General features: G+C 43.4%; 1 protein-coding gene across 1 annotated transcript in view; it reads right to left on the minus strand.

Annotated features, from left to right (window-relative positions):
* LOC126195350 (uncharacterized) overlaps positions 1–27,219 on the minus strand; it is a 633,865-nt gene that overhangs the window by 107,663 nt on the left and 498,983 nt on the right. Inside the window, exon 8 of the mRNA XM_049933928.1 lies at positions 3,621–3,808. Within this exon, the coding sequence (XP_049789885.1) occupies positions 3,621–3,808 (188 nt within the window). The remainder of the gene's footprint in view (positions 1–3,620; positions 3,809–27,219) is intronic.

The raw sequence follows: 27,219 nt of genomic DNA on the forward strand, positions 1-27,219 counted from the left end.
TTTGATTTTTGTAAGTTGTCGGTGAGCTCGTCAGAGAGTGAGCAAGTTATGTTACTGTTAAACAATCTTGGGTCTTGTCTTGGAATAGTCTTTGCCTCTGCGCATGCTGATGCATCCTTAGTTGAAGTGTGGTAAGCGAAGGACGTGTTCACTAGTTCTGTGTTGACTTGTGATTATACCTTATAGATGAAGAAAGATTTATTGCAAAAGGACAGCAGGGAGGAATATGATGTATATATTGGAGGGCAAAAAGGATATAAATAAATGCTATTTTTGACTAATGTTATTTTTGAAGAAGTTTGAGGTAAGACTGCAACACTGCGCAGCTACGAATGATTACTGTCAGCTATTTAACTTGTTTAGTGATGAGGGAAAGACTACTCAAATTCCATGAAATATACATTCAGATATCAACTGATTAAGCTGCTTGATTTTTATAGGAATTCTCTGTTAACTTTTTACCCTTTTCAAATCAGTGTTCTCTTTGATTAAGCATAGCATTGTTCAGACAACTGTTATGTGGGACGATCACACGAAGCTTTGCTCTATGTTTTTGAATAGATACTTCATTCTAAAGTAGTTGTCCTGCGATGTCATTTTATAGGAATAGTTACTCTCATCTCACTGTCTAAAGAACGTTTATCGTTACGCATTGCCACACTGCATCATGTGGTATGCAACTGTTTGAATACTTATTTAGGAATAGAAATCTACTAGCTTAGCCGCTGCCGACTTGCTGTTTGCTGTTGTGCTTTCGAGAAACCTGCAGCTATGTCTTCAAACACGAGCTAAATGGAAATTTTGATCAGGGCTAGATAATTATTTTACTTCAATTGCGCATTTAATATAAAGACAAATTGTATTCAGACCAGTTACAGTTCAGTTCAAGTTAGATTCTGCTCAGTCAAAGGTCGGCATATGAGTTTAAAAGTGGGTAACAGTTTGTGGGTACATAGTTTTCGCAATATTTAGACTTTTTACAAACTGGGAGGTAAATTTCATACAGAAAGACATGTAGTAGGGAGCTTGTAGATGATGCCGAGACACTGCTGCCAATGGAGGCGTGTTAGATTTCCAAATGCACTGTGATCAAAGTCTCTCATACTCATCCATCTAAAATAGCTATTAAAAATTCTTACTCTGAAGCAGGAGAACGGAAAATGTCAATGTTTTCAAAATGCCGTATCCCAAGATCGGAGTTTCGTAAGAAAGCCGGCCGCGGTGGCCGAGCGGTTCTAGGCGCTTCAGTCCGGAACCGCGCGAGTGCTACGGCCGCAGGTTCGAATCCTGCCGCGGGCATGGATGTGTGTGATGTCCTTAGGTTAGTTAGGTTTAAGTAGTTCTAAGTTCTAGGGGACTGATGAACTCAGATGTTAAGTCCCATAGTGCTCAGAGCCATTTGAACCTTTTTTTGTGCTCTAGAATAGGATACTGGCCACCACACAGCATCTTCTCCGTTGCTTCCCCTGGTACAAGACTCTACAGTGTAAACTACGACACAAAAGATTAAAAGGGAAAAATTCGCTCCAACGAAAGCGAAGACACCTCTATCTGTAGGCATGGTCATGGTGTCAGTTTTTTGGGATGTGTATAGGATAATTTTCATTTATTATTTACAAAATGCAAAAGCAATTGATAGCAAGTGTTATGATAAAATATGGCATCATTTGAGTATTGAAATCAAGCTAAAACGACTACATTTAGTAATAAAGAAAGTTTTGTTTCATCATAACAATGCACCAGTTGATACATCCATTAATGGCATGGCCAAAATCAATGAGTTTAAGTTCGGTTGCAGCACCCATTGTCTAGGGGTTTGCTGGCATGGTAGCTCAGCCTGTTCAGTCAGAGGGCTGGCTACCCTAAGTAATAAAAAAAAGGTAAGTATTGAATGATAAACTTGAAGGGGAATCATGTGACGTCCTCCTAGACCAAAAGCCGAGAACAGTGACGGAAAAAAGAGGGTGGAGGAGCGGACAGAAGTTCAGGGCATTCTCTTGCCCCTTGGGGTGGGAAACTGCCCCCTAAATGGCGGAAGAATCAGCAATGATCAACGAAATGAGGATGCAGAAGGTAATGGAAACCACTATATTAAAGACACACAATGTGTATCCACAGGACATCCCGCTTGTAACTAAAAAAAAGTGTCATAATGACCTCTGCATTGGCATAAGATTCTGGTCTAGACCCCCATTCGGATCTCCAGGAGGGGACTGCCATGTGGGAGAAGGCCATCAGAAAAATTCTGAATAATCAATTAAAGTGTAGCGTTCTATGAGTTGGGGTGTGGAATGTCAGAAGTTTGAATATGGTAGGGAAGTTAGAAAATCTGAAAAGGGATATGTGGAGGCTTAGTTAAGATATAGTGGGGGTCAGAGAAGTAAAATCGAAAGGAGACAAGGATTTCTGTTCAGACGAGTATAAGGTAAAATCTGTAGCAGGATCACTTGGTATAACCGGTTCAAAAATGGTTCCAATGGCTCTGAGCACTATGGGACTTAACATCTGAGGTCATCAGTCCCCTAAAACTTAAAACTTCTTAAACCTAACTAACCTAAGGATATCACACACATCCATGCCCAAGGCAGGATTCGAACGTGCGACCGTAGCGGTGCGCGGTACCAGACTGAAACGCCTAGAACCGCTCGGCCACACAGGCCGGCTGGTATAACCGGAGGAGGTTTTGTTGTGAATGGGAAGGTAGGGCAGAGAGTGAGTTACTGCTAACAGTTCGTTGTTAGGGTTGTTCTCGTCAGAATCGACAGTAAACCAGCACAAACAGCCGGCCGAAGTGGCCGTGCGGTTAAAGGCGCTGCAGTCTGGAACCGCAAGACCGCTACGGTCGCAGGTTCGAATCCTGCCTCGGGCATGGATGTTTGTGATGTCCTTAGGTTAGTTAGGTTTAACCAGTTCTAAGTTCTAGGGGACTAATGACCTCAGCAGTTGAGTCCCATAGTGCTTAGAGCCATTTGAACCATTTTGAACCAGCACAAACAACAATAATTCCGGCATCTATGCAGACGTCGCAAGCAGAAGATAAAGACATATAGAAAGTATATGCTGATACTGAATGGGTAAAGCGGTATGTAAACAGAGAGGGAAATCTAATAATAAGGGGGAACTGTATGGAGTAAGGACTACAGAGGAAGACAGAGACTGGAATACATCCAGCAAATAATTGAGGAAGGAGGCTGCAAATGATACTCTGAGATGAAAAGGCTGGCACAGGAGGAGAATTCGTGGCGGGGAGCATCAAACCAGCTGGAAGACTAACTTAAAAAAGTTCGAATTGCTTCCTCATGCACCTTGTCCACCAGATTTAGCCCGCTCTGATTATTTTCTGTTTGCAAACTGTAAGAAATGGCTTGCTGGGAAAAGATTTACCAAAAATGAAGAGGTGGAGTCTGCAGTTGATAGCTACTTTGCGCAGGTCGACGGTTCTCACTTTAAACAGGGTATTAAAGCTACAGAACATCACTGGGGTAAGTGTATCGTGCGGAAAGAAGACTATGTACAAAAATAAAGATTTTTTTCGCAACATTTTTTGTTCTTGTTTTGTTAGGTCTGGCAAGACGTTGAGGTTCCCCTGGCGCGTGATATTACGTAGTGTGGTCAGATACCTCGACGCCGGTGAGGGCAGCCAGCAGATCCCGGAAGGCCTCCATGAGCCGCGCGAAGCCGTCGCTGTCCCGCGAGTAGAGCAGGAGGATGGCCGACGGCGGAGACGGCAGCAGCGGCGACGCCGTCGACTCGGTCGCGCCGGGTTGCTTCACCAGGAGCGCCGCCAGTGGCGAGCCGCACAGCCGCGCTGTGGACAGAGCACGACCAGAGCTGACTCACCGCCTCTAGCCTCCACAAAGGCACAGTCTGACACATACAGTCGCGACACTCTCCAGTGTGAAAGCTGCTTCCGTTTGACAGCTGGTGAGACACTACTTCAGCATTTCCTCTACCTGATTTAGTGTCGATAACCCTGCACTGATCTGACGAGAAGTCTGGTCTGTCTGCCACTGCACTTCACTAATTCCCATCGTAGCTAACTTCAACCTACTGTCCCCACACCCTCCAGCCAACAGTTTATACCCCATCAGCTCTATCAACTCCTCTCTTTTCACATCCCCCCAACCTCATTGTGCTCCCCTCTGCCCATCCATCTGTCCTTTCCCCTTTACTGCTCCCCATTTTCCCCCACACCCCACCTCCCGACACTGCACCTAGCAGTCTTGTCAGGCTGCTATCTATTCCCTGCATGTCCCGCCCGACAGCATTCTTCTCTCCACCAACCCATACCCTGCCATCCCACCCCCCCTCCCCATCCCACTCCAGACTGCTGTTCACATGACATTTGCGTTCTGGTTGGACATGCCAGTTGTAGCGAACACTTGCACATAAAGTGCGCTCGATTGTGTGTATGTGTGTGTGTTTTTCTTAATGAAGAAGATTTTGGTCAAAAGCTACATGTGAAACAGTCTTTTCACATCTCAGGTCGACAGGTCATTTTTATGGTGAGTAGCAATCTATTGTTTTCCTATTATTATTGATATTTCAACTTATTTGTTTTCCAGCATATCTGATTAGAGATCTAACATTTTCACACTCTGTTCATAGAATACCAGTCTTGTTTTTCTTGATGACTACATCCTCCTGAGAAGTCCCCATCTGGAGATCTGAAAGTGGCACTATTTTATTTTCTTAATATTTTGTTCAAGAGGACTCATCATCATTAACACTTAAAGTTGAGCTGTATGTCCTCGTGGGAAACAAAAAGATCACCACTGTAGTTCCTCCTTGCTTTCATCCGTCTGGAGTGCCAGCACAGCAAGGTCCCACTGGCTAACAATACGAGGTGGATCAGTCAGTCATCCAGCAATTACAGTACAGCCCATAAATTAACTGATCAATTGCTACAGAACATCTTACATCATTGGTTTTCTCCTGCCTTGTGACAATTATATTTCTGTAAATGTTTGCCAGATAGATACAGAACTGATTGTATCAATGTGTATTTTCTGTGTGGAGCTCATTCATAGTAACTGTATCAATGACCAAATACTGGTTTAACAGGGAGACTAAGAGTCAGACTACAAATACAAAGGATCAGGGTTCAATCTTCAGTTGATTTTGGGATTTTTTCCTTCTGGGTCGCATATAGCTCCTTTTGCCTTTTGAAAGTTCTTTCTGTAAGTCAAAAATAGTCAAACTGCTCTGTGGTTTGCATTCAATATTAATCTTTAATCCCTCTATAACTTGAAAGGCAAGGCAAGCCAAAAATCAGCCGAAAGTACACATTAGTTAGTTACTAGAGTGCACGTCATTTACGACGGCGGCCGAGTTTAGGTTCGTTCTGCGCATCTGACGTCACAAAACACAGTCAGCCAATGAACAGGAAACGACGTTGCCAGAGCTCGACTGCAGTGCAGAGCACGGACGAGTGTCTTCAGTCTTAGAAACGTTCAGTCATAAATAAAGTAATTGAACAGAAGCAATGTCTTGATAGCAGACTTTCTTTTATAGAAAGTTTGGAAAAAAGCATTCTTTATACCAATTGCTTCACATTCTATTAATTAATTAAACCAAACAGGCAATAAGCCTCCTAAATAAGGCGATAGCAAGGAAAGCTGTTGGTATCATTCTAACTAACTGCTTTTTCGCAATACAGAACAGTGGTAATTGTTTATATCCTATAGTACTTCGACGAAACGTGAGTAATTCATAGTCATACCAACAGTGTTTGTCGGTAGTTTGCATGTTATTTTAAATTCCTCCGGGAGATCTATTGACTGACGAGCTGCGTTAGCGTAACGGTTCGAGTGCTGCCGGCACGGTATCTCAGCGTGTTCGGTCAGAGGGCTAGCTGCCCTCTGTAATAAAAAAATGAGTTAATGGATCAACAACGAACTAAAACGGGTGTCTTTCGACGTCCGACCAGAGCAGATACAACGAACGAAAACGAACAAAATGAGAATTTTTTTTTTTAAAAAAAAGAGTGTTTAGTTGCTAAGCGAAAGGTTCTGAGTTCAAACCTTCTTTGGTGTTTAATATTTTCTTTATTTAAAAATAATATCGAACTGTCTTACATCATGAATTTTATTCGTTTGAATGTAATTTTTTGAAATTTCTAGTGGCAACTAAAGTCGACCATATGGAAAGTATACGCTATGGACTTTTACCTTTGCAAGCTCTTCAAAATTTCGTGAAATGGTTTACTACATCTAATGCTGCACAATAACTGTGTTGAACATCGAAACAAAATTAAGTCCTTTATGGGAGGGGGGGGGGGGGGGGGTAGAGGGGTGGGAATCAGTCAAGAAGATGTGTAAAAATCAAATTTTTGGGCCAAATAGTTTTTGTGAAATCGAATGATAAAGTGTGTCAAAGCAGTCGAAAAACCGTGGGTCTGCACAGGCAAGCAGTGCAGTGATGACAAAATCGCGCACAGCGCGGAATGTGGGGAGCACGTCTCTGTAGCAGCGAAAGGGTTAATGTGGCCGTGGTGGCTTTACTTCATAAACTGCGCGCTCAAGCAGAGGTAGGTGTAGACAGGACACAACAAACTTTCAATAGGAAATTGAAAAAGAATGTAGGAAAGTTATCGAAAAGGAAGAAAGTTTTGTTGTTAGGCAGTTCTCATGCCAGAGGTGTAGGCCAACTTCTGCAGGAGGAATTAGGTCCAGAATACCAGGTCACAAATTTTTTCAAACCAAGTGCTAGTCTGGATCAGGTGACAGAGGATTTAGGTTCACTCTGTAAAGGATTTACCAGGGAAGACACCGTGGTTATTGTGGGAGGGCCAGGGAACAGCATTGACAGAGATCCTGGGTACAGTATAGAGTGTGACCTGGTAAAGATTGCGTCGGCATCGAGACACACCAATGTTGAATTTGTATCTGTCCTGAGACGTCATGACCGGCCTCATTTGGACTCTTCTGTTGGGAGAGTTAATTTGGAGTTGGAACGGCTGCTTGGGTCGGGTGCGGGGGCTCATATTGGTGTGGTTCCTGTTGATTATCTCAGTAGGTGGGACTATACCAGGCACGGCCTACATCTCAACAGGAAAGGGAAGGGGAAACTGGCTGGGGTAATAGCAGGAAATTTAAGGGGGGGAGGCACTGCCATGAATGGTAAAATACCAGTGGTTACAGGTGTTGGAGCAGCACCTTTTTTAGGATAGGTAAGACAGAAAGATGTCAAGTTCTACGAGAGGTCAGGATTGAAACAAATCTTCAGTTTAGGAAAGAAATTAAACAGCACAATTCTAGCACATTGGATCACCAATCACAGCTATCAATTATAAATTTTCACCAATCACCAGAAATTTTATTTCCACCAAGTTGTAGCTCAGTCCTAGGTAATTGCATTGATGAATTAAAGTCACCCAACCGAGTTGACATAATCTGCCTTTCTGAACACCGTGTGACCACTGGTATAGGAACTAGGCCTAAGCACAATGAGAAACTCAGACAGGAGAGTACTGCAAATGTTAGAATAAGGAAAGGTTCTCATAAAGGTATAATTAAAAATAATGTAAGTATATTTCATCAAAATATTGGGAGTTTAAAGAATAAAGTAGATGAGCTTCTGGTTTGTTTAGAAGACTTAGAAGCTGAGAATGAAATAGATATACTATGCCTGTCTGAGCATCACATTGTTACTGATATGGATAAGGTAAATGTAAGTGGATATAAGCTCTCTGCACATGTAATGAGAGAAAATATGGAGAAAGGAGGAGTTGCCATATATGTCAAAAGTTATCATTGTGCAAAAAGTATAGAAACAAAAAAGTTTTGTGTAGAGAAACATATAGAAGCATGTGCCTGTGAGCTTAAATTAAATAAAGGCACATTTATAATTGTAACTGTATATAGGTCCCCATCAGGAAATTTTCATCTATTTCTGAAAAATTTGGACTCTTTGTTGTGCTATCTGTCAGACAGGGGGAAGCAAATTATTATTTGTGGGGACTTCAATGTAGATTCTCTGAAAGAGGGTAATAGGAAAAATGACCTTGAAGTATTACTCGGTTCTTTCAATTTGACACCCGTTATTGATTTTCCTACTCGGGTGGTAAAGGATAGCAGCTCACTGATAGATAACTTCTTTATAGACCAAGATAAGTTTAACCAGATAAATGCTCAGCCTGTTGAGAATGGTCTTTCTGATCATGGTGCACAGCTAGTTACAATATATGACATAGCTCCATTCAGCAATACTAAACAGTCCTCCAAAGTGGTACGTTCAGTCAACGATTTAACAATTGCAAATTTCAGGGAAAGCCTACAGCAGTTAGACTGGGATGAGGTGTACCGTGAACCTGATGCCAATTTAAAATATAATTTATTTCTTGACATTTTTGTAAATGCATTTGAAAACTGCTTCCCCAAGAAAATAGTTAAATATACTCGTAAGAAACCTTGTAAGAAACCATGGCTTACTAAGGGTATAAAAATATCTTGTAACCGCAAAAGGGAAATGTATCTGACAGCAAGAAAGAGTAGTGACCCAGAAACTATCAAAAATTATAAAAACTACTGTGTTATATTAAGAAAAGTTATTAAAAAATCCAGGAGTATGTGTATCATGTCTGGAATCAGCAACTCTGATAATAAAATTAAAACAATTTGGAATATTATTAAAAGAGAAACAGGTCAACCAAGAGCAGAGGAAGACAGTATTACCATCAAATTGAATGAAAACTTTACGAACAAAAAGTCAGAAGTTGAAAATATTTTTAATAATCATTTTCTAAATGTTGTGGATATAGTAGGATCCAGGTGTTCATTAGAAGATGCTAGGCTGTTAATGGAAGAGGCCATACCTATGCAATTTGATACAATTGAAATCTCACCCACTTCTCCCTTTGAAATTAGGAAAATAATAAACTTGCTTAAAAGCAAAAACTCACATGGAATTGATGGCATTTCCAGCAAAATACTAAAAGCTTGTTCTCAACAGATAAGTAAGATTCTCAGCCACCTGTGTAATAGCTCTCTGGAACAGGGCATTTTCCCTGATAGACTGAAATATGCTATTGTTATACCTTTGCATAAAAAGGGGGATAGATCTGATGTCAACAATTACCGTCCAATCTCCCTTCTAACAGCTTTATCCAAAATTTTTGAGAAAGTAATGTATTCAAGAGTAGCTTCACATATCTGTAAAAATGAAGTACTAACAAAATGTCAGTTTGGTTTTCAGAAAGGTTTTTCAACAGAAAATGCCATATATGCTTTCACCAGTAAAATTTTGAATGATCTGAATAACCGAACACCACCCATTGGGATTTTTTGTGATCTCTCAAAGGCTTTTGATTGTGTAAATCATGAAATTCTGCTAGACAAGCTCAAGTATTGTGGCATGAGTGGGACAGTGCACAAATGGTTTAATTCGTACCTAACTGGAAGAGTGCAGAAAGTTGAAATAAGTAGTTCTCGTAACATGCAAAGATCAGCACATTCCTCAAACTGGGGAACTATCAAGAATGGGGTTCCACAAGGGTCAGTCTTGGGTCCTTTGTTGTTCTTATTATATATTAATGACTTGCCATTCTATATTCATGAAGAGGCAAAGTTAGTTCTCTTTGCTGATGATACAAGTATAGTAATCACACCTGACAAACAAGAATTAACTGATGAAATTGTCAATACTGTCTTTCAGAAAATTACTAAGTGGTTCCTTGTAAACGGACTCTCACTGAATTTTGATAAGACACAGTACATACAGTTCCGTACAGTGAATGGTATGACGCCATTAATAAATATAGACCTTAATCAGAAGCATATAGCTAAGGTAGAATATTCCAAATTTTTAGGTGTGTCCATTGATGAGAGATTAAATTGGAAGAAACACATTGATGATCTGCTGAAACGTTTGAGTTCAGCTACTTATGCAATAAGGGTCATTGCAAATTTTGGTGATAAACATCTTAGTAAATTAGCTTACTACGCCTATTTTCACTCATTGCTTTCATATGGCATCATATTTTGGGGTAATTCATCACTGAGCAATAAAGTATTTATTGCACAAAAGCGTGTAATCAGAATAATAGCTGGAGTCCACCCAAGATCATCCTGCAGACATTTATTTAAGGATCTAGGGATATTCACAGTAGCTTCTCAGTATATATACTCTCTTATGAAATTTGTTATTAACAACCAAACCCAATTCAAAAGTAATAGCAGTGTGCATAACTACAATACTAGGAGAAAGGATGATCTTCACTATTCAAGATTAAATCTAACTTTGGCACAGAAAGGGGTGAATTATACTGGCACTAAAGTCTTTGGTCACTTACCAAATAGTATCAAAAGTCTGACAGATAACCAACAAGTATTTAAGAAGAAATTAAAAGAATTTCTGAATGACAACTCCTTCTACTCCATAGAGGAATTTTTAGATATAAATTAAGAAAAAAAAAGAAAAAAATATTAAAAAAATAAAAATAAAAAATAAAGAAAAACAAAAAACACAAAAAATAAAGTTGTTATATTAACTTAAGTATGTTGTTAAATTAACCTAATTATGTCATGTATTGGAAAATTCGACTCGTTCCACATCATTACGAAATATCGTATTCATGATCCATGGAACTAGTATTAATCTAATCTAATCTAATCTAATCACCCCTAAACGTAAGTTTGCGAACTACACTATGGCGCTGCTCCTTTTAGCGCGTGCAGCTGGCAACACAGCAATCTCCCGCGTCTGGGCGGGCATGCACGAACCGCCAAGATAAAAGAATTGAACTACAGCGCTCCAAGCGATCAGGAAGCAGACAGTCACATGCGTCGTAAGGATAATTGATGCTGTTATCTCCCTACTTAACTAACGAAATTATTGTTATATTTTTGCGTTTCAGGCAGCAGCCGTCGGGCGAGAAACAGCAGCAACAGGGATGTAAAAGTTTCGCGACATTTTACGAGTTCCTAACCTGGAGCGAATTCTTCAGTCTCACTTGTATGTTTTGGTAGATTAGTTTTTGAATCTCTGCATGGTAATCTAATTTACTAGACACATTCTTGCATTTTCGTCAGCGTCTATAGTAGAGTTCCATAGCACATATCTGTTGTCTTTTGTCTGTCTATGTAGAGTAGTTTTCCACAGTCTTTAATATGCATAGGGACTGTGATTGCTGTGTACAGATGTGAACTGAGTTGGTGACTCTTTGCTCTCAGCTCCAGGCTGTGTTGGCTTCGGTTGCTCAGACTGAGGTTGCAGTGGATGGGCACGACCCACGAATCTGCCGATCAGCCCGCACTGGTGGCCAGCCCAATTACTGCTCACCTAAAGGTTGATCTCTCACTAGTGGATTTGTGGTCGAGAGGAGGTCGCACTGGGGTGTGGAAGGCTCACAAGACTTCCCGGGGGGTTGGGGGGGGGGGAATTTTAAGGCCTCCTTCCCCCGCCCCCCCCCCCACACCAATTAGTCTGACAAACAAGTTCCAGGTATTGTCTGTGGCTGACACTGTCCCTCGGACAGATGCAGTCACTCGTCCTGTTTCAGAGGAAAACCTCTCAGCCCGCAAGAGCAGGCAGTAATGAAGGGTGAGATTATTGGTAGTTGGGAGCTCCAATGTTAGGCGTGTTATTGGGCCCCTTAGGGTCGTGGCTGCCAAGGAGGGGAAGAAAGCCAGTGTGCACTCTGTGTGCATACAGAGTGGCATCATTTCAGGTGTGTAATAGGTCCTTCTGGATGCTATAAAGAGCACAGGGTGCAGCCAGCTGCAAGTGGTGGCTCATGTTGCTACCAGTGATGTGCGTCGCTTTGGATTGGAAGAGATTTGCTCTAGTTTCAAGCAGCTTGCTTGCGAGATGAAAGCAGAGCTTACCATTTGCATCATAGTTGACAGGACCGATTGTGCACCTCTGGTACAGAGCTGAGGGGAGAGTCTGAATCAGAGGCTCAGACAGTTCTCCAGTCGTGTAGGCTGCAGATTCCTCGACTTGTGCCGAAGGCGGTGGGATTTCAAGGTCCACTAAAATGGTCAGTAGTCCACTGCACGCAGAAGGCGGTGACATGGGTAGTGGGGGCTGTATGGCGTGGACTGGGTGGCGTTTTAAGTTAGAGGGTCTTAGGAAAACACAAAAAGGGCTTCAGTCTGAAAGGGTGAAGGCCAAACACAGGAAGAACGTAGATGCAGGAACCATTTGTACAACAGTTGTAAATTGTCATAGCTGTGTTGTGAAAGTACCAGAGCTCCAAGCGCTAACAGAAAGCACTGATGCTCAGACATTATTAGCACTGAAAGCTGGCTAAAACCGGAGAGAAATTGAGCCAAAATTTTTGCGAAGAACCTAACTGTGTTCAGAAACGATAAGCTAACTACAGATGGTGGCGGCGTATTTTTTGCTGTTAGTAGTAGTTTGTCTTGTAGCGAAATTGAAGTAGATAGTTCCTGTGAGTCAGTATGGCGGAAGTTATTCTCGGCAACCGAAATAATACAATAACTGGATAATTTTACTTACCTCCCATATCAGATGATACAATTGCCAAAAGGTTTAAAGACAACTTAAGTCTAATCTCAAATACGTACCTGACTCACACAACTAATTTACTCTCGATATGTTGGCAAAAATACATGTTTAAATCCGGAGCTGAGCATAAAACATCATCCGAAATTGTGGTAAACGCATTCTCTGAAAATATGAATATCTGGGATGCTCTGGTTTCCACCAGAAGAAACTCAATGACAGAGCGCTCTGGCTGGAATACATCTCTATTACAGACGCTGTTCTCAAGGGTACGCATAGCATCGCTACCTACCGAATCTTAATGAAACTATAAAGGCTGAAGAGGGAATATTCCTTGATGTCTCACAGCAAATTCAGCATTTTTCCTACCGAAAGGCCGGGGGAAAAAATCTGTTGTATTACTTATTGGATGCCCCTCGTACATCAATGTTGAGTGTCAGTAATAAGTTACAATGTTAAGTGTTCCATCTTGGTCAAGTTGTAATAAAGTGATCTAGTAACTTATGTGGAGTAGTATCATCTCAGCTCTCTCGAAGAGTACAGCTAAGAACCCACCACTGTATGGCAAATGTTATTTCTTGCAGCACAATATGTTACACTGAAGTCTCTATGATTCATGATGGTCCCATGGACATTACAATTGGTGGTTAGTACAGTGTGTGATCACCAGGACGACGAATATAGGCTCTGCTATGTGTCCCCATGCTGTCCACAAGGCTGATATGGAGTTCTTATGGTATTGTATTGTGTGTTAACTGGGGACCTAGAAACGATGGAGAGGCTCCATCCCCACTGCAGCCGCAGCCCACGACGACTACTGCAGTCCACTTTACTCCTCCACTGTCCCACACCGAACCCAGGGTTATTGTGCAGTTCGTTCCCCCCACCCCCCCAGGGAACGTCTCACACCAGACGAGTGTAACCCCTATGTGGTAGAGTAATGGTGGTGTACGCGTATGTGGAGGACTTGTTTGCGCAGCAATCGCCGACATAGTGTAACTGTGGCGGAATAAGGGGAACCAGCCGGCATTCGCCGAGGCAGATGGAAAACAGCCTAAAAACCATCCACAGACTGGCTGGCTCACCAGACCTCGACACAAGTCTGCCGGGCGGATTCGTGCTGGGGGCCAGGCGCTCCTTTCCACTCCGGAAAGCCGTGCATTAGACCACTCGGCTAACCGGGTGGGCTTCTTATGGTAACGAGTTCCATTACACGACCAGCGTGGTTGACAACTGCTGGATGGTGACTAGTGCTCGCGGAAGTGCTGCAGTACATCTCCCCAACACATCCTACACATACTCGGAGGCACGGGCACCTCACTCCATTCGTCGAATATCCTCTCACTCCAAGACCTCACCCACCTGTGCTGTTCGATATAGTCGTGCGTTATTTTCCACAAAAATGAAGTCCTGTCAAAATGCACCCCTCAAATGATGCACTTGGAAAGGAATATAGTGTCACAGTAACCTTTACCAATGAGTGAACTGTGTTCAAACATTTGAATGTCACTACGTCCGTGGAACATTATACCTCCTCACACCATAACGCATGGACTACCAAAGCTGTCATATTCGACAATGTTCTTGGGTACGTTACGTGTTCGCACCTCTCGTCATATGAAGGCGCATCCAGATTTACTGAACACGATCACTCTAGTGGGTGGAGGAGTCCTCAGAACGAGAGGATCTATGTCGTTCGGACTGGCCTGTCCGTTCCTCTGACTTAAATCCCATTGACGATGTGTGGAATCCCTCGTGGAGACCTACTGCAGAATGTCAGCATGCACCAGCGATGGCTCAGCAGTGGCCAACCGCGTTACTGAAGGAATGGAACACCTGACCACAACAACTCTTTACCCACATTGTGGCAAGCATGGAACACGTTGCACAGCGTGCAGTCTCATCCCTGATCATAATACACTACACTCATGTTCATAAATTAAGGATAATGCTGATAGATGGTGAAACAACGCTCAGGTGGGCGGTTTGCCGGTTTAACCACTTTGGGGTATGACCATGCGGTGCATTTGACTAGCAGTCGCTGCACGGTGGCGCTGGCAGCAGTCCACATACGAAGAGGTGTTGGTGCATGTCAGAGTGCGGTGCAGCGAGTAAGTGTGCAGACGTTTTCGAACGTGCTAATGGTGACTGTGTGCTGAAAATGACTCAAAGAACACATATTGATGACGTTATGAGGGGTAGAAAACTAGAACGACTGCAGGGTGGTCAAACACAGAAGGTCGTAGCACGGGCCCTCTGTGTGCCACAAAATGTGGTCTCAAGATTATGGCAATGATTCCAGGAGACAGGAAACGTGTCCAGGAGCTATAGTACGGACGCCCACAGTGTACAATGTCACAAGAAGACCGATATCTCACCATTAGTGCCTGCAGACGGCCATGAGTACTGTAGGTAGCATTGCTCGGGACGTTACCGCAGCTACTGGAACAGTTGTCTCCAGACACAGAGTCTACAGACGACTGAACAGACATGGTTTATTCACCCGGAGACCTGCAAGGTGCATTCCACTGATCCCTGGTTACAGGAAAGCCCGTAAAGTTTGGTGTCAAGAACACAGTACATGGACATTGGAACAGTGGTTCCATGTTATGTTCACGGACGAGTCCAGGTGTAGTACGAACAGTGATTCTCGCCGGGTTTTCATCTGGTATGAGCCAGCCAGTGTGGCCGAGCGGTTCTAGGCGCTTCAGTCTGGAACCGCGCGACCGTTACGGTCGCAGGTTCGAATTCTGCCTCTGGCATGGATGTGTGTGGTGTCCTTAGGTTAGTTAGGTTTAAGTAGTTCTAAGTTCTAGGGGACTGATGACCTCAGAAGTTTAGTCCCATAGTGCTCAGAGCCATTTGAATCGTCTTGCATGAACCAGGAACCAGATACCAACCCCTTAATATCCTTGAAAGGGACCTGTATGGAGGTCATGGTTTGATGGTGTGGGGTGGAATTATGATTGGTGCACGTACACCCCTGCATGTCTTTGACAGAGGAACTGTAACAGGTCAGGTGTATCGGGACGTCATTTTGCACGGGGTGCAGTGGGTCCCACCTTCCTCCTGATGGATGATAACACCTGGCCCCACCGAGCTGCCATCGTGGAGGAGTATCTTGAAACATAAGATATCAGGCGAATGTAGTGGCCTGCCTGTTCTCCACACCTAAACCCCATCGAGCACGTCTGGGATGCTCTCGGTCGACGTATCGCTACACGTCTTCAAACCCCAAGGACACTTCAGGAGCTCCGACACGCACTGGTGCAAGAATGGGAGGCTATACCCCAGCAGCTGCTCGCCCACCTGATCCAGAGTATGCCAACCCGTTGTGCGGCCTGTGTACATGTGCATGGTGATCATATACCATATTGATGTCGGGGTACATGCGCAGGAAACAGTGGCGTTTTGGAGCACATGTGTTTCGGGACGGTTTTCTCAACTTGTCACCAATACCGTGGACGTACAGATCTGTGTCGTGTGTGTTCCCTATGTGCCTATGCTATTAGTGCCAGTGTTGTGTAGTGCCACGTTGTGTGGCACCGCATTCTGCAATTATCCTTAATATATGAGCATGAGTGTATTAAGAACCATGTCCTGCCTTTTTTAACGCTCAGGGTCTCATCATATATCGCGGTGAGTTCAGTGTAATTATTGTCTATGAATGAAAGCGTCATTTCTGCTTATTTCATTAGTATTTCTGTCAGTTACCTTCTGAACTGTACTGCAGCAGTTCTTTTTATATTGGTCCACGTTTCATCAAGCTGTGTTACTTGGCGGTGTCCCATCATGCGAAAGTTACTTTCGTCCTTAAGTCTCGCACACCAGTCTAGTGAATCGCTAATGCACTTCTATCACACTTAACATTTACCTCTAGCGATGCGAGTCATCTTTGCAATCAGTGTTCATGTTTCTGGTCTGAATCTTACTACGAACAAGATGCAAAATTCGACTGCTCCCATAATTACACATAGTTTGTCGCAAATAGAAATATATTCTGTTAAGGGACTGACTCAGGAACGAATCATTGTGATTCTTGAGAAGGTTACTTAAACAAGATAGAGTCTTGTTCACTCTTTGTTACTAATGATATTTACGGGGACAAGTTTTATTGATAACAGAGGCATTAATAAAGTGTCATACCGCACTGACATTTTAAACAACTGCAAGAGACTAAGTAATTAGCGCTCATGTATTTCGGTGCCGGCCGAAGTGGCCGTGCGGTTAAAGGCGCTGCAGTCTGGAACCGCGAGACCGCTACGGTCGCAGGTTCGAATCCTGCCTCGGGCATGGATGTTTGTGATGTCCTTAGGTTAGTTAGGTTTAACTAGTTCTAAGTTCTAGGGGACTAATGACCTCAGCAGTTGAGTCCCATAGTGCTCAGAGCCATTTGAACCATTTTTTGTATTTCGGTCCTCACAGAACAGTTGGATTTTTGCTAATCAAAGGTACAAATTTTGCATTGCTACTGTCATCACTACTGATTCATGGAAATGTCATTATTATTAATAACCCATACTAATGTTATAAACGGGAAAGTAACTCTGTTATGCTTTCACGATTAAACTGCTAAATCGATTTTGATGAAATATGGTATGGAGATAGCTTGAGCCTGAGGAAGAATAGAAGCTACTTTAGAAAGTGTGCAGTTCAAAATATGTATTGATTTGAAGGATATAACGCGAAATAAGCAATAATACTTACCCTTTCAAAAAACTGTTTACTTTTTGGCTTTTGACTTTTATCGTACTTGTGAAACTGTTTTTACTGTTTAATATATTCTACATAATACGATTTAATATAATGAATACAATGCTTATACAATACTCATCACGTTTAATCCATACTTCCATACTAATATGAGTCACAAACCCACAGCATTTTAGCCACCGATTTCGAGTTTCAATTGTCTTTTATAGCTTCTGAGACGCTTGAAAACTCACAATGATGGCATAATTTAAATTTTGTACGACAAACAGAGGCATTAGCCATTTACATATACGACGTCGGAGGATTTCCGTGAGGCTGTATTTCATTACTTGTATGGTAAGTGGAATAGTAGACTTAGGTTCAGGACACTGCCTTGCCTCTGGGTTGGGAAGCTGACCGTAAAGGCGGAAGATTCAGCAATGATCACCGGGATGAGGATGCAGAAGGCAATGGAAACCACTGCATTCAGGATACATCGCGTGTATCCGCAGCACATGTCGCCTGTAATTGAAAGAGTCTCCATTGGCAAAAGATTCCGGACTAGTCCCCCTTTCGGATCTCCAGAAGGGGACTGCCAAGGAAAGGGAAAGGTGACCATTAGAAAAACATTCAATAACCAACGAAAGGGTAGCGTTATACGTGTAGTGGCGTGGAATGTCAGAAGGGAGAATATGGTAAGCAAGCTAGAAAATCTGAAAAGGGAAATACTAAAGCGAAATCTACCGGGTGATCAAAAAGTCAGTATAAATTTGAAAACTTAATATACCACAGAATAATGTAGATAGAGAGGTAAAAATTGACACACATGCTTGGAATGATATGGGGCTTTATAAGAACCAAAAAAAACAAGGTTCACAAAATGACGCATGAAAGATCTCTTGCGCGCGTCGTTTGGTGATGATCGTGTGCTGAGCCGCCACTTTCGTCATGTTTGGACTCCCAGATCCCCAGACCTCAGTCCGTGCGATTATTGGCTTTGGGTTTACCTGAAGTCGCAAGTGTATCGTGATCGACCGACATCTCTAGGGATGCTGAAAGACAACATCCGACGCCAACGCCTCACCATAACTCCGGACATGCTTTACAGTGCTGTTAACAACATTATTTCTCGACTACAGCTATTGTTGAGGAATGATGGTGGACATATTGAGCATTTCCTGTAAAGAACATCATCTTTGCTTTGTCTTACTTTGTTATGCTAATTATTGCTATTCTGATCAGAAGAAGCGCCATCTGTAGGACATTTTTTGAACTTTCGTATTTTTGGGTTCTAATAAAACCCCATGTCATTCCAAGCATGTGTGTCTATTTGTACCTCTCTATCTACATTATTCCGTGATTTATTCAGTTTTCAAATTTATACTGACTTTTTGATCACCCAGTAAATATAGCGGGGCGCAGTGAAGTTAAATGGAGAGAAGACCAAGATTTCTAGTCGGATGAGTATACGGTAATATCAACAGCACCAGAAAAGGGTATAACGGAAGTAGGATTAGTTATCAATAGGAAAGTAGAGCATAGAGTCAGTTATTGTGAGCAGTTCAGTGGTACGGTTGTTTTCAGCTAACCAACACCGACAACGCAACGGTAGTTCAGGTATAAATGCCGAAGTCGCTAGCCGAAGGTGAAGAGATAGAGAAAGTATGTAAGGATAGGGAACGGGCGATTCAGTACATAAAGGGGGATGAAAATCTAACAGTCATGGGAGATTGGGATGCGGCTGTTGGGGAAGTAATAGAAAAAGGGGATACGGGAGAATATGGGCTTGATAGTAGGAATGAGAACGGAGAAGGAATAATTGAGTTCTGCAACAGTTTTCAGTTAGTAACAGCGACTATTCTGTTCAAGAATCACAATAGAAGGAGGTATACTTCGAAAAGGCTGGGAGATAAGGGAAGATTTCAATTAGATTACATCATGGTCTGGCAGAGATTCCGAAATCAAATACTCGATTAAGGCATATCCAGGTGCAGATATAGACTCGGATTACAATTTAGTTTAAGAAACTATTCGGGAAGAAACAATGCGCAAAAAAGTGGGATACGGAAGTACTAAGGTATGAAGAGATACGCTTGAAGTTCTCTAAGGCTATACATACAGCAATAAGGAATAGCTCAGTAGGCAGTTCAGCTGAAGAAGAATGGACATCTCTAAAAAAAAGGGCAGTCATAGAAGATAGGAAGAAAAACATAGGTACAAGGAAGATAATTACGAAGAAACAATGGATAACAGAACAAATATTTCAGTTGATCGATGAAAGAAGAAAGTGCAGAAATGTTCAGGGAAATTCAGGAGTACAGAAATACAAGTAACTTAGGAATGAAATGAATAGGAAATGCAGGGAAGCTAATGCGAAATGGCTGCGCGAAAAATGTGAAGAAATCGAAAAAGAATTGATTGTCGGAAGGACTGACTCAGTATACAGGGAAGTCAAAACAACCTTCGGTGAAATGAAAAGCAAGGATGGTAACATTAAGAGTGCAATGGGAATTCCACTGTTAAATACAGAGGGGAGAGCTGATAAGTGGAAAGAGTACATCGAAGGCCGCTGTGAGGGAGAAGACTTGTCTGACGACGTGGTAGAAACAGAAGTTGATGTAGAAGGGATAGGGGGTCCAGTATTAGAATTAGAATTTAAACGCGCTTTGGAAGACTTCAGATCGAATAAGACGGAAGGGATCGATAACGTTCCATCAGAATTTCTAAAATTATTGGAGAAATGGCAACAAAACGACTATTCACCTTAGTGTGTAGAATGTATGAGTCTGGCGATAGACCATCTGACTTTGGGAAAAACATCGTCCACACAATTACGAAGACTGCAAGAGCCGACAAGTGCGAGAATTATCGCACAATCAGCGTAACAGCTCTTGTATCGAAGTTGCTGACAAGAATAATATACAGAAGAATGGAAAGTAAAATTGAGGATGTGCTGGATGACGATCATACTGATGTAAAAGGTTGTTCTTGTTGTTGTGGTCTTCAGTCCTGAGACTGGTTTGATGCAGCTCTCCATGCTACTCTATCCTGTGCAAGCTTCTTCATCTCCCAGTACCTACTGCAGCCTACATCCTTCTGAATATGCTTAGTGTATTCATCTCTTGGTCTCCCTCTACGATTTTTACCCTCCACACTGCCCTCCAATGCTAAATTTGTGATCCCTTGATGCCTCAAAACATGTCCTACCAACTGATCCCTTCTTCTAGTCAAGTTGTGCCACAAACTTCTCTTCTCCCCAATCCTATTCAATACCTCCTCATTAGTTACGTGATCTACCCACCTTATCTTCAGCATTCTTCTGTAGCACCACATTTCAAAAGCATCTATTCTCTTCTTGTCCAAACTGGTTATCGTCCATGTTTCACTTCCATACATGGCTACACTCCATACAAATACTTTCAGAAACGACTTCCTGACACTTAAATCTATACTCGATGTTAACAAATTTCTCTTCTTCAGAAACGATTTCCTTGCCATTGCCAGTCTACATTTTATATCCTCTCTACTTCGACCATCATCAGTTATTTTGCTCCCTAAATAGCAAAACTCCTTTACTACTTTAAGTGTCTCATTTCCTAATCTACACTCCTGGAAATGGAAAAAAGAACACATTGACACCGGTGTGTCAGACCCACCATACTTGCTCCGTACACTGCGAGAGGGCTGTACAAGCAATGATCACACGCACGGCACAGCGGACACACCAGGAACCGCGGTGTTGGCCGTCGAATGGCGCTAGCTGCGCAGCATTTGTGCACCGCCGCCGTCAGTGTCAGCCAGTTTGCCGTGGCATACGGAGCTCCATCGCAGTCTTTAACACTGGTAGCATGCCGCGACAGCGTGGACGTGAACCGTATGTGCAGTTGACGGACTTTGAGCGAGGGCGTATAGTGGGCACGCGGGAGGCTGGGTGGACGTACCGCCGAATTGCTCAACACGTGGGGCGTGAGGTCTCCACAGTACATCGATGTTGTCGCCAGTGGTCGGCGGAAGGTGCACGTGCCCGTCGACCTGGGACCGGACCGCAGCGACGCACGGATGCACGCCAAGACCGTAGGATCCTACGCAGTGCCGTAGGGGACCGCATCGCCACTTCCCAGCAAATTAGGGACACTGTTGCTCCTGGGGTATCGGCGAGGACCATTCGCAACCGTCTCCATGAAGCTGGGCTACGGTCCCGCACACCGTTAGGCCGTCTTCCGCTCACGCCCCAACATCGTGCAGCCCGCCTCCAGTGGTGTCGCGACAGGCGTGAATGGAGGGACGAATGGAGACGTCTCGTCTTCAGCGAAGAGAGTCGCTTCTGCCTTGGTGCCAATGATGGTCGTATGCGTGTTTGGCGCCGTGCAGGTGAGCGCCACAATCAGGACTACATACGACCGAGGCACACAGGGCCAACACCCGGCATCATGGTGTGGGGAGCGATCTCCTTCACTGGCCGTACACCACTGGTGATCGTCGAGGGGACACTGAATAGTGCACGGTACATCCAAACCGTCATCGAACCCATCGTTGTACCATTCCTAGACCGGCAAGCGAACTTGCTGTTCCAACAGGACAATGCACGTCCGCATGTATCCCGTGCCACCCAACGTGCTCTAGAAGGTGTAAGTCAACTACCCTGGCCAGCACGATCTCCGGATCTGTCCCCCATTGAGCATGTTTGGGACTGGATGAAGCGTCGTCTCACGCGGTCTGCACGTCCAGCACGAACGCTGGTCCAACTGAGGCGCCAGGTGGAAATGGCATGGCAAGCCGTTCCACAGGACTACATCCAGCATCTCTACGATCGTCTCCATGGGAGAACAGCAGCCTGCATTGCTGCGAAAGGTGGATATAAACTGTACTAGTGCCGACATTGTGCATGCTCTGTTGCCTGTGTCTATGTGCCTGTGGTTCTGTCAGTGTGATCATGTGATGTATCTGACCCCAGGAATGTGTCAATAAAGTTTCCCCTTCCTGGGACAATGAATTCACGGTGTTCTTATTTCAATTTCCAGGAGTGTAATCCCCTCAGCATCACCCGATTTAATTTGACTACATTCCATTATCCTCGTTTTGCTTTTGTTGATGTTCATCTTATATGCTCCTTTCAAGACGCTGTCCATTCCGTTCAACTGCTCTTCCAAGTCCTTTGCTGTCTCTGACAGAATTACAATGTCATCGGCGAACCTCAAAGTTTTTACTTCTTCTCCATGAATTTTAATACCTACTCCGAATTTTTCTTTTGTTTCCTTTACTGCTTGCTCAATATACAGATTGAATAACATCGGGGAGAGGCTACAACCCTGTCTCACTCCTTTCCCAACCACTGCTTCCCTTTCATGCCCCTCGACTCTTATAACTGCCATCTGGTTTCTGTACAAATTGTAAATAGCCTTTCGCTCCCTGTATTTTACCCCTGCCACCTTCAGAATTTGAAAGAGAGTATTCCAGTTAACGTTGTCAAAAGCTTTCTCTAAGTCTACACATGCTAGAAACGTAGGTTTGCCTTTTCTTAATCTTTCTTCTAAGATAAGTCGTAAGGTTAGTATTGCCTCACGTGTTCCAACATTTCTACGGAATCCAAACTGATCTTCCCCGAGGTCCGCTTCTACCAGTTTTTCCATTCGTCTGTAAAGAATTCGCGTTAGTATTTTGCAGCCGTGACTTATTAAACTGATAGTTCGGTAATTTTCACATCTATGGATTGGAAACAATATATTGATAGGCGTCACGTATAATTTTGGTATCTGAATTTTTGATATTTGAATCGATTATGAGCGATCAGCGATGTTATAATCTGTATCACAGAAGTTAAGTATCTTTGAGCTGCACGAGGGCGCAGTGGAGCGGTCAGTGTTAAGCTTTGGTAGAGAGAGCGGTCAAAGTTCAGCTGTGTTAGAGTTAGGCTGACAATGTTCAGCAGCGTTAGAGTGAGGAAGCAATGGCAGTATTATATTTGAAATTTAAAGTGTCAATGTATCAATGAATCTTTTGTGAAGGAGGAAGTCTAATGGAATATCAGGTAAATGTTATAACGATGTTATTTTTTTCGTTATTGTTGCGCCATCGAACTAACTAGGTTACTGTACTGAAAGTTGTTAGATTTGAGAGATAGCAAAGCGTATTGTTTGGATGTTGAGAAGTTCATTAAATTTAAAATCTGCCTTGAGTACTTTTTCTCAATATACAAAAAAAAGACGTCATTTCTGGGCATATTTCATTTTCTTACCAACCTTTCTATTACAGTTCTTTTTCATGCATCATCAAACCAAGCATGTACGAAAAATAGTTCGAATCGCAATCAACAGAGAACTCATTGAACCTCTCGACTATCTCTGTGTGGATACAGTAATTTACAGCTTTAGCATAGCGGCGCGCAAGACAGAGCAGTACTGCAACACGTTATACAGATTTCCGCAGAATAGAGGAAAGTAAAAAATATTATGATTTTTTATTTATGCAATCAGGGCCAACTTATGTTATTCAGAGACAGTTTTTGTGATCAATTTTGCAAAACCAATTACTCTACGTTCATGTCAAAGTTCATTATTCAGGCAATTTAAACTCTTCAGTATTCTTGCAGTCAAATTCATAACTTTTACAGTATGAAAGACTTCCCTTTTCATTACGACAGTTGGTTGTTATCTTAGTGCAGTTTGGCTTCCACAAGACGACAGTTCATCTATTAAGACAGCTCAGGCTTACAATCAGAAACAGAGTACTACAGTTCATATTTTTATGTATTTAGATAAATTTCACTATGAGAAGGTATTAAAGCAAGGTAAAAACTCACTGTTTGTGTAATTCATTTGGTAGATAGTTTGTAACAGAATGCACTCGTTATTTATGCTGGTTTCATATGTTTAAGAAGGTTACCTTTTGTGGCAATATTTTATCAGCAGCCACTCACAATATTTACAGGTAGGCTGTAGACAAATGTACAACATACATTATTTGATCAAAAGTATCCGGACACTTGGCTCAAAATGACTTACAAATTCGTGGCGCCCTCCATCGGTAATGCTGGAATTCAGTATGGTGTTGGCCCACACTTAGCCTTGATGACAGCTTCCACTCTTGCAGGCATACGTTCAATCGGGCGTTGGAAGGTTTCTTGGGGAATGTCAGCCGATTCTTCACCAAGAGCTGCACTGAGGAGAGGTATCGACGTCGTTCGGTGACGCCTGGCACGAAGTTGCAGTTCCAAAACATAGCAAAGGTGTTTTATAAGATTCAGTGCAGGACTCTGTGCAGGCCAGTCGATTACAGGGATGTTATTGTCGTGTAACCACTCCGCCACAAGCCATGCATTACGAACAGGTGCTCGATCGTGTTGAAAGGAGCAATCGCCATCCCCGAATTACTCTTCAACAGTGGGAAGCAAGAAGATGATTAAAATATCAATGTAGGCCTCTGCTGTGACAGTGCCACGCAAAATACCAAGGGGTGCAAGGCTCCTTCATGAAAAACACGACCATACCATAACACCACCGCCTCCGAAGTTTACTGTTGGCACTAAACACGCTGGCGCGAATGGCGTCCTGTGGTATAGCAACCCACGCTTCATACAGCTGGTTCTAAAGTTCATCTGGGGTATTTGACCCGTCGTTTCACCATATCTCTCATATTTTCGAATGGCAACAAGTCTGGTGACCTGGCGGGTCAGGGAAAAAGGCTGACACCCTGTGACACCGAGCCGGCCGCTGGTGGCCGAGCGGTTCTGGCGCTACAGTCTGTAACCGCGCGACCGCTACGGTCGCAGATTCGAGTCCTGCCTCGGGCATGGATGTGTGTGTTGTCCTTAGGTCATTAGGTTTAAGTAGTTCTAAGTTCTAGGGGACTTATGACCTCAGCAGTTGAGTCCCATAGTGCTCAGAGCCATTTGAACCCTGTGACACCAAGGAGACACGTGTTCGTGCAGAAACATGTGGTCGTGCATTGTCTTGCTGAAAAATGGTGTCTGGGGCTGAGAGAGTATGGCAAGGATAGCAGAATGTCATTCATGTGGGTCACACTATTCACAGTGCCCTGGACAGGCACCAACTGTGGTTGGTTGGTTGGTGGGTTTAAAAAGGGGGTGAAGGGACCAAAAAATGGTTCAAATGGCTCTAAGCACTATGGGACGTAACATCTGAGGTCATCAGTCCTCTTGACTTAGAACTGCTTAAACCTAACTAACCTATGGACATCACACACATCCATGCCCGAGGCAGGATTCGAACCTGCGACCGTAGCAGCAGCGCGGTTCCGGACTGAAGCGCCTAGAACCGCTTGGTCACAGCGGCCGGCCGGGGAAGGTACCAAACTCCTTTGTCATCCGTCCCCACCAACTCTGACTTGTGGTTTTACTCAGTAGCACCCCACACCGTTAGGCCTCGAGTTGCTGCTGTAAGTCTTGTGCGAATGCGGTCACTGTGATGCCGGTTCCCCTATCTGTGGCGAAGCAAAATGCAGCCGTCAGTTTGAAACAGGCGGAAACTGGATTCGTCCGGAAACACTATCTGATGCCACTCCTGTCCCACTGACGGCATCTAGCATGTTTCTGCACATAGATAGGCGGAGAAGCGGACGACGGTCTGTCACCCCTGATAGTGTAGGATGTGTTCCACTGTTGAGCCAGAGCAGAAGAGGACGCACACGTGCCTTGGCCATTCGGATGAGGTATCGATCTTCTAGGGGGGGGGGGGGGGGGCGGGGGTCTGGGTCGTGGGACCTTACCCATATCGCCGTGTTCTACGGCCTCCCGTGAATCATTCTGCACACTCCCGTTGCACTACCGAAACACTTGGTCCCACAAGAGCGGCAGTTTCCCGGATAGATGCATCACATTCCCTCAAGCCAATAATGCGCCCGCTTTCAAACTTACTGATTTAACGGTATGGGTCGCGCTAAGTCACACTGATCCATTACCTTCGGTTCATAGCGACAACTAGAGAGCCGCAGGCACATTTTACCTGTAGGTGGTGTTGTGGCGCGATATCGATGTTGACCTTGAACCCGTGGGCCGACATGGTTCAAAAGTTTTTTTTTTCTGAACAGGGGTGCACATAATTTTAAAAGGTACCGCATCTAGCCATCCCTGCTTAGCCATTTTGCACTTCCTGTCGATCTCATGTTTCAGATGTTTGTATTCCTTTTTTCCTGCTTCATTTACTGCATTTTTATATTTTCTCCTTTCATAAATTAAATTCAATATTTCTTCTGTTACCCTGGTTGGAAAGGGAGTGAGACAGGGTTGTAGCCTCTCCCCGATGTCATTCAATCTGTATATTGAGCAAGCGGTAAAGGAAACAAAAGAAAAATTCGGAGTAGGTATTAAAATCCACGGAGAAGAAAGAAAAACTTTGAAGTTCGCCGATGACATTGTAATTCTGTCAGAGACAGCAAAGGACTTGGAAGAGCAGTTGAGCGGAATGGATAGTGTCTTGAAAGGAGGATATAAGATGAACATTAACAAAAGCAAAACGAGGATCATGGAATGTAGTCGTATTGAGTCGGTTGATGCTGAGGGAATTAGATTAGGAAATGAGAGTAGTAAAGGAGTTTTGCTATTTGGGGAGCAAAATAACTGATAATGGTCGAAGTAGAGAGGATATAAAACGTAGACTGGAAATGGCAAGGAAAGAGTTTCCGAAGAAGAGTAATTTGTTAACATCGAGTATAGATGTGTCAGGAAGTCGTTTCTGAAAGTATTTGTATGGAGTGTAGCCATGTATGGAAGTGAAACATGGACGATAAATAGTTTGGACAAGAAGAGAATAGAAGCTTTCGAAATGTGGTGCTACAGAAGAATACTGAAGATTAGATGGGTAGATCACATAACTAATGTGGAGGTATTGAATAGAATTGGGGAGAAGAGGAGTTTGTGGCACAACTTGAGAAGGAGAAGGGACCGATTGGTAGGACATGTTCTTAGGCATCAGGGGATCACAAATTTAGCATTGGAGGGCAACGTGTAGGGGAAAAATCGTAGAGGGAGACCAAGAGATGAATCCACTAAGCAGATTCAGAAGGATGTAGGTTGCAGTAGGTACTGGGAGATGTAGAAGCTTG

The sequence above is a fragment of the Schistocerca nitens genome, chromosome 7, assembly GCF_023898315.1.
Source record: "Schistocerca nitens isolate TAMUIC-IGC-003100 chromosome 7, iqSchNite1.1, whole genome shotgun sequence".
Classification (NCBI taxonomy): domain Eukaryota; kingdom Metazoa; phylum Arthropoda; class Insecta; order Orthoptera; family Acrididae; genus Schistocerca; species Schistocerca nitens.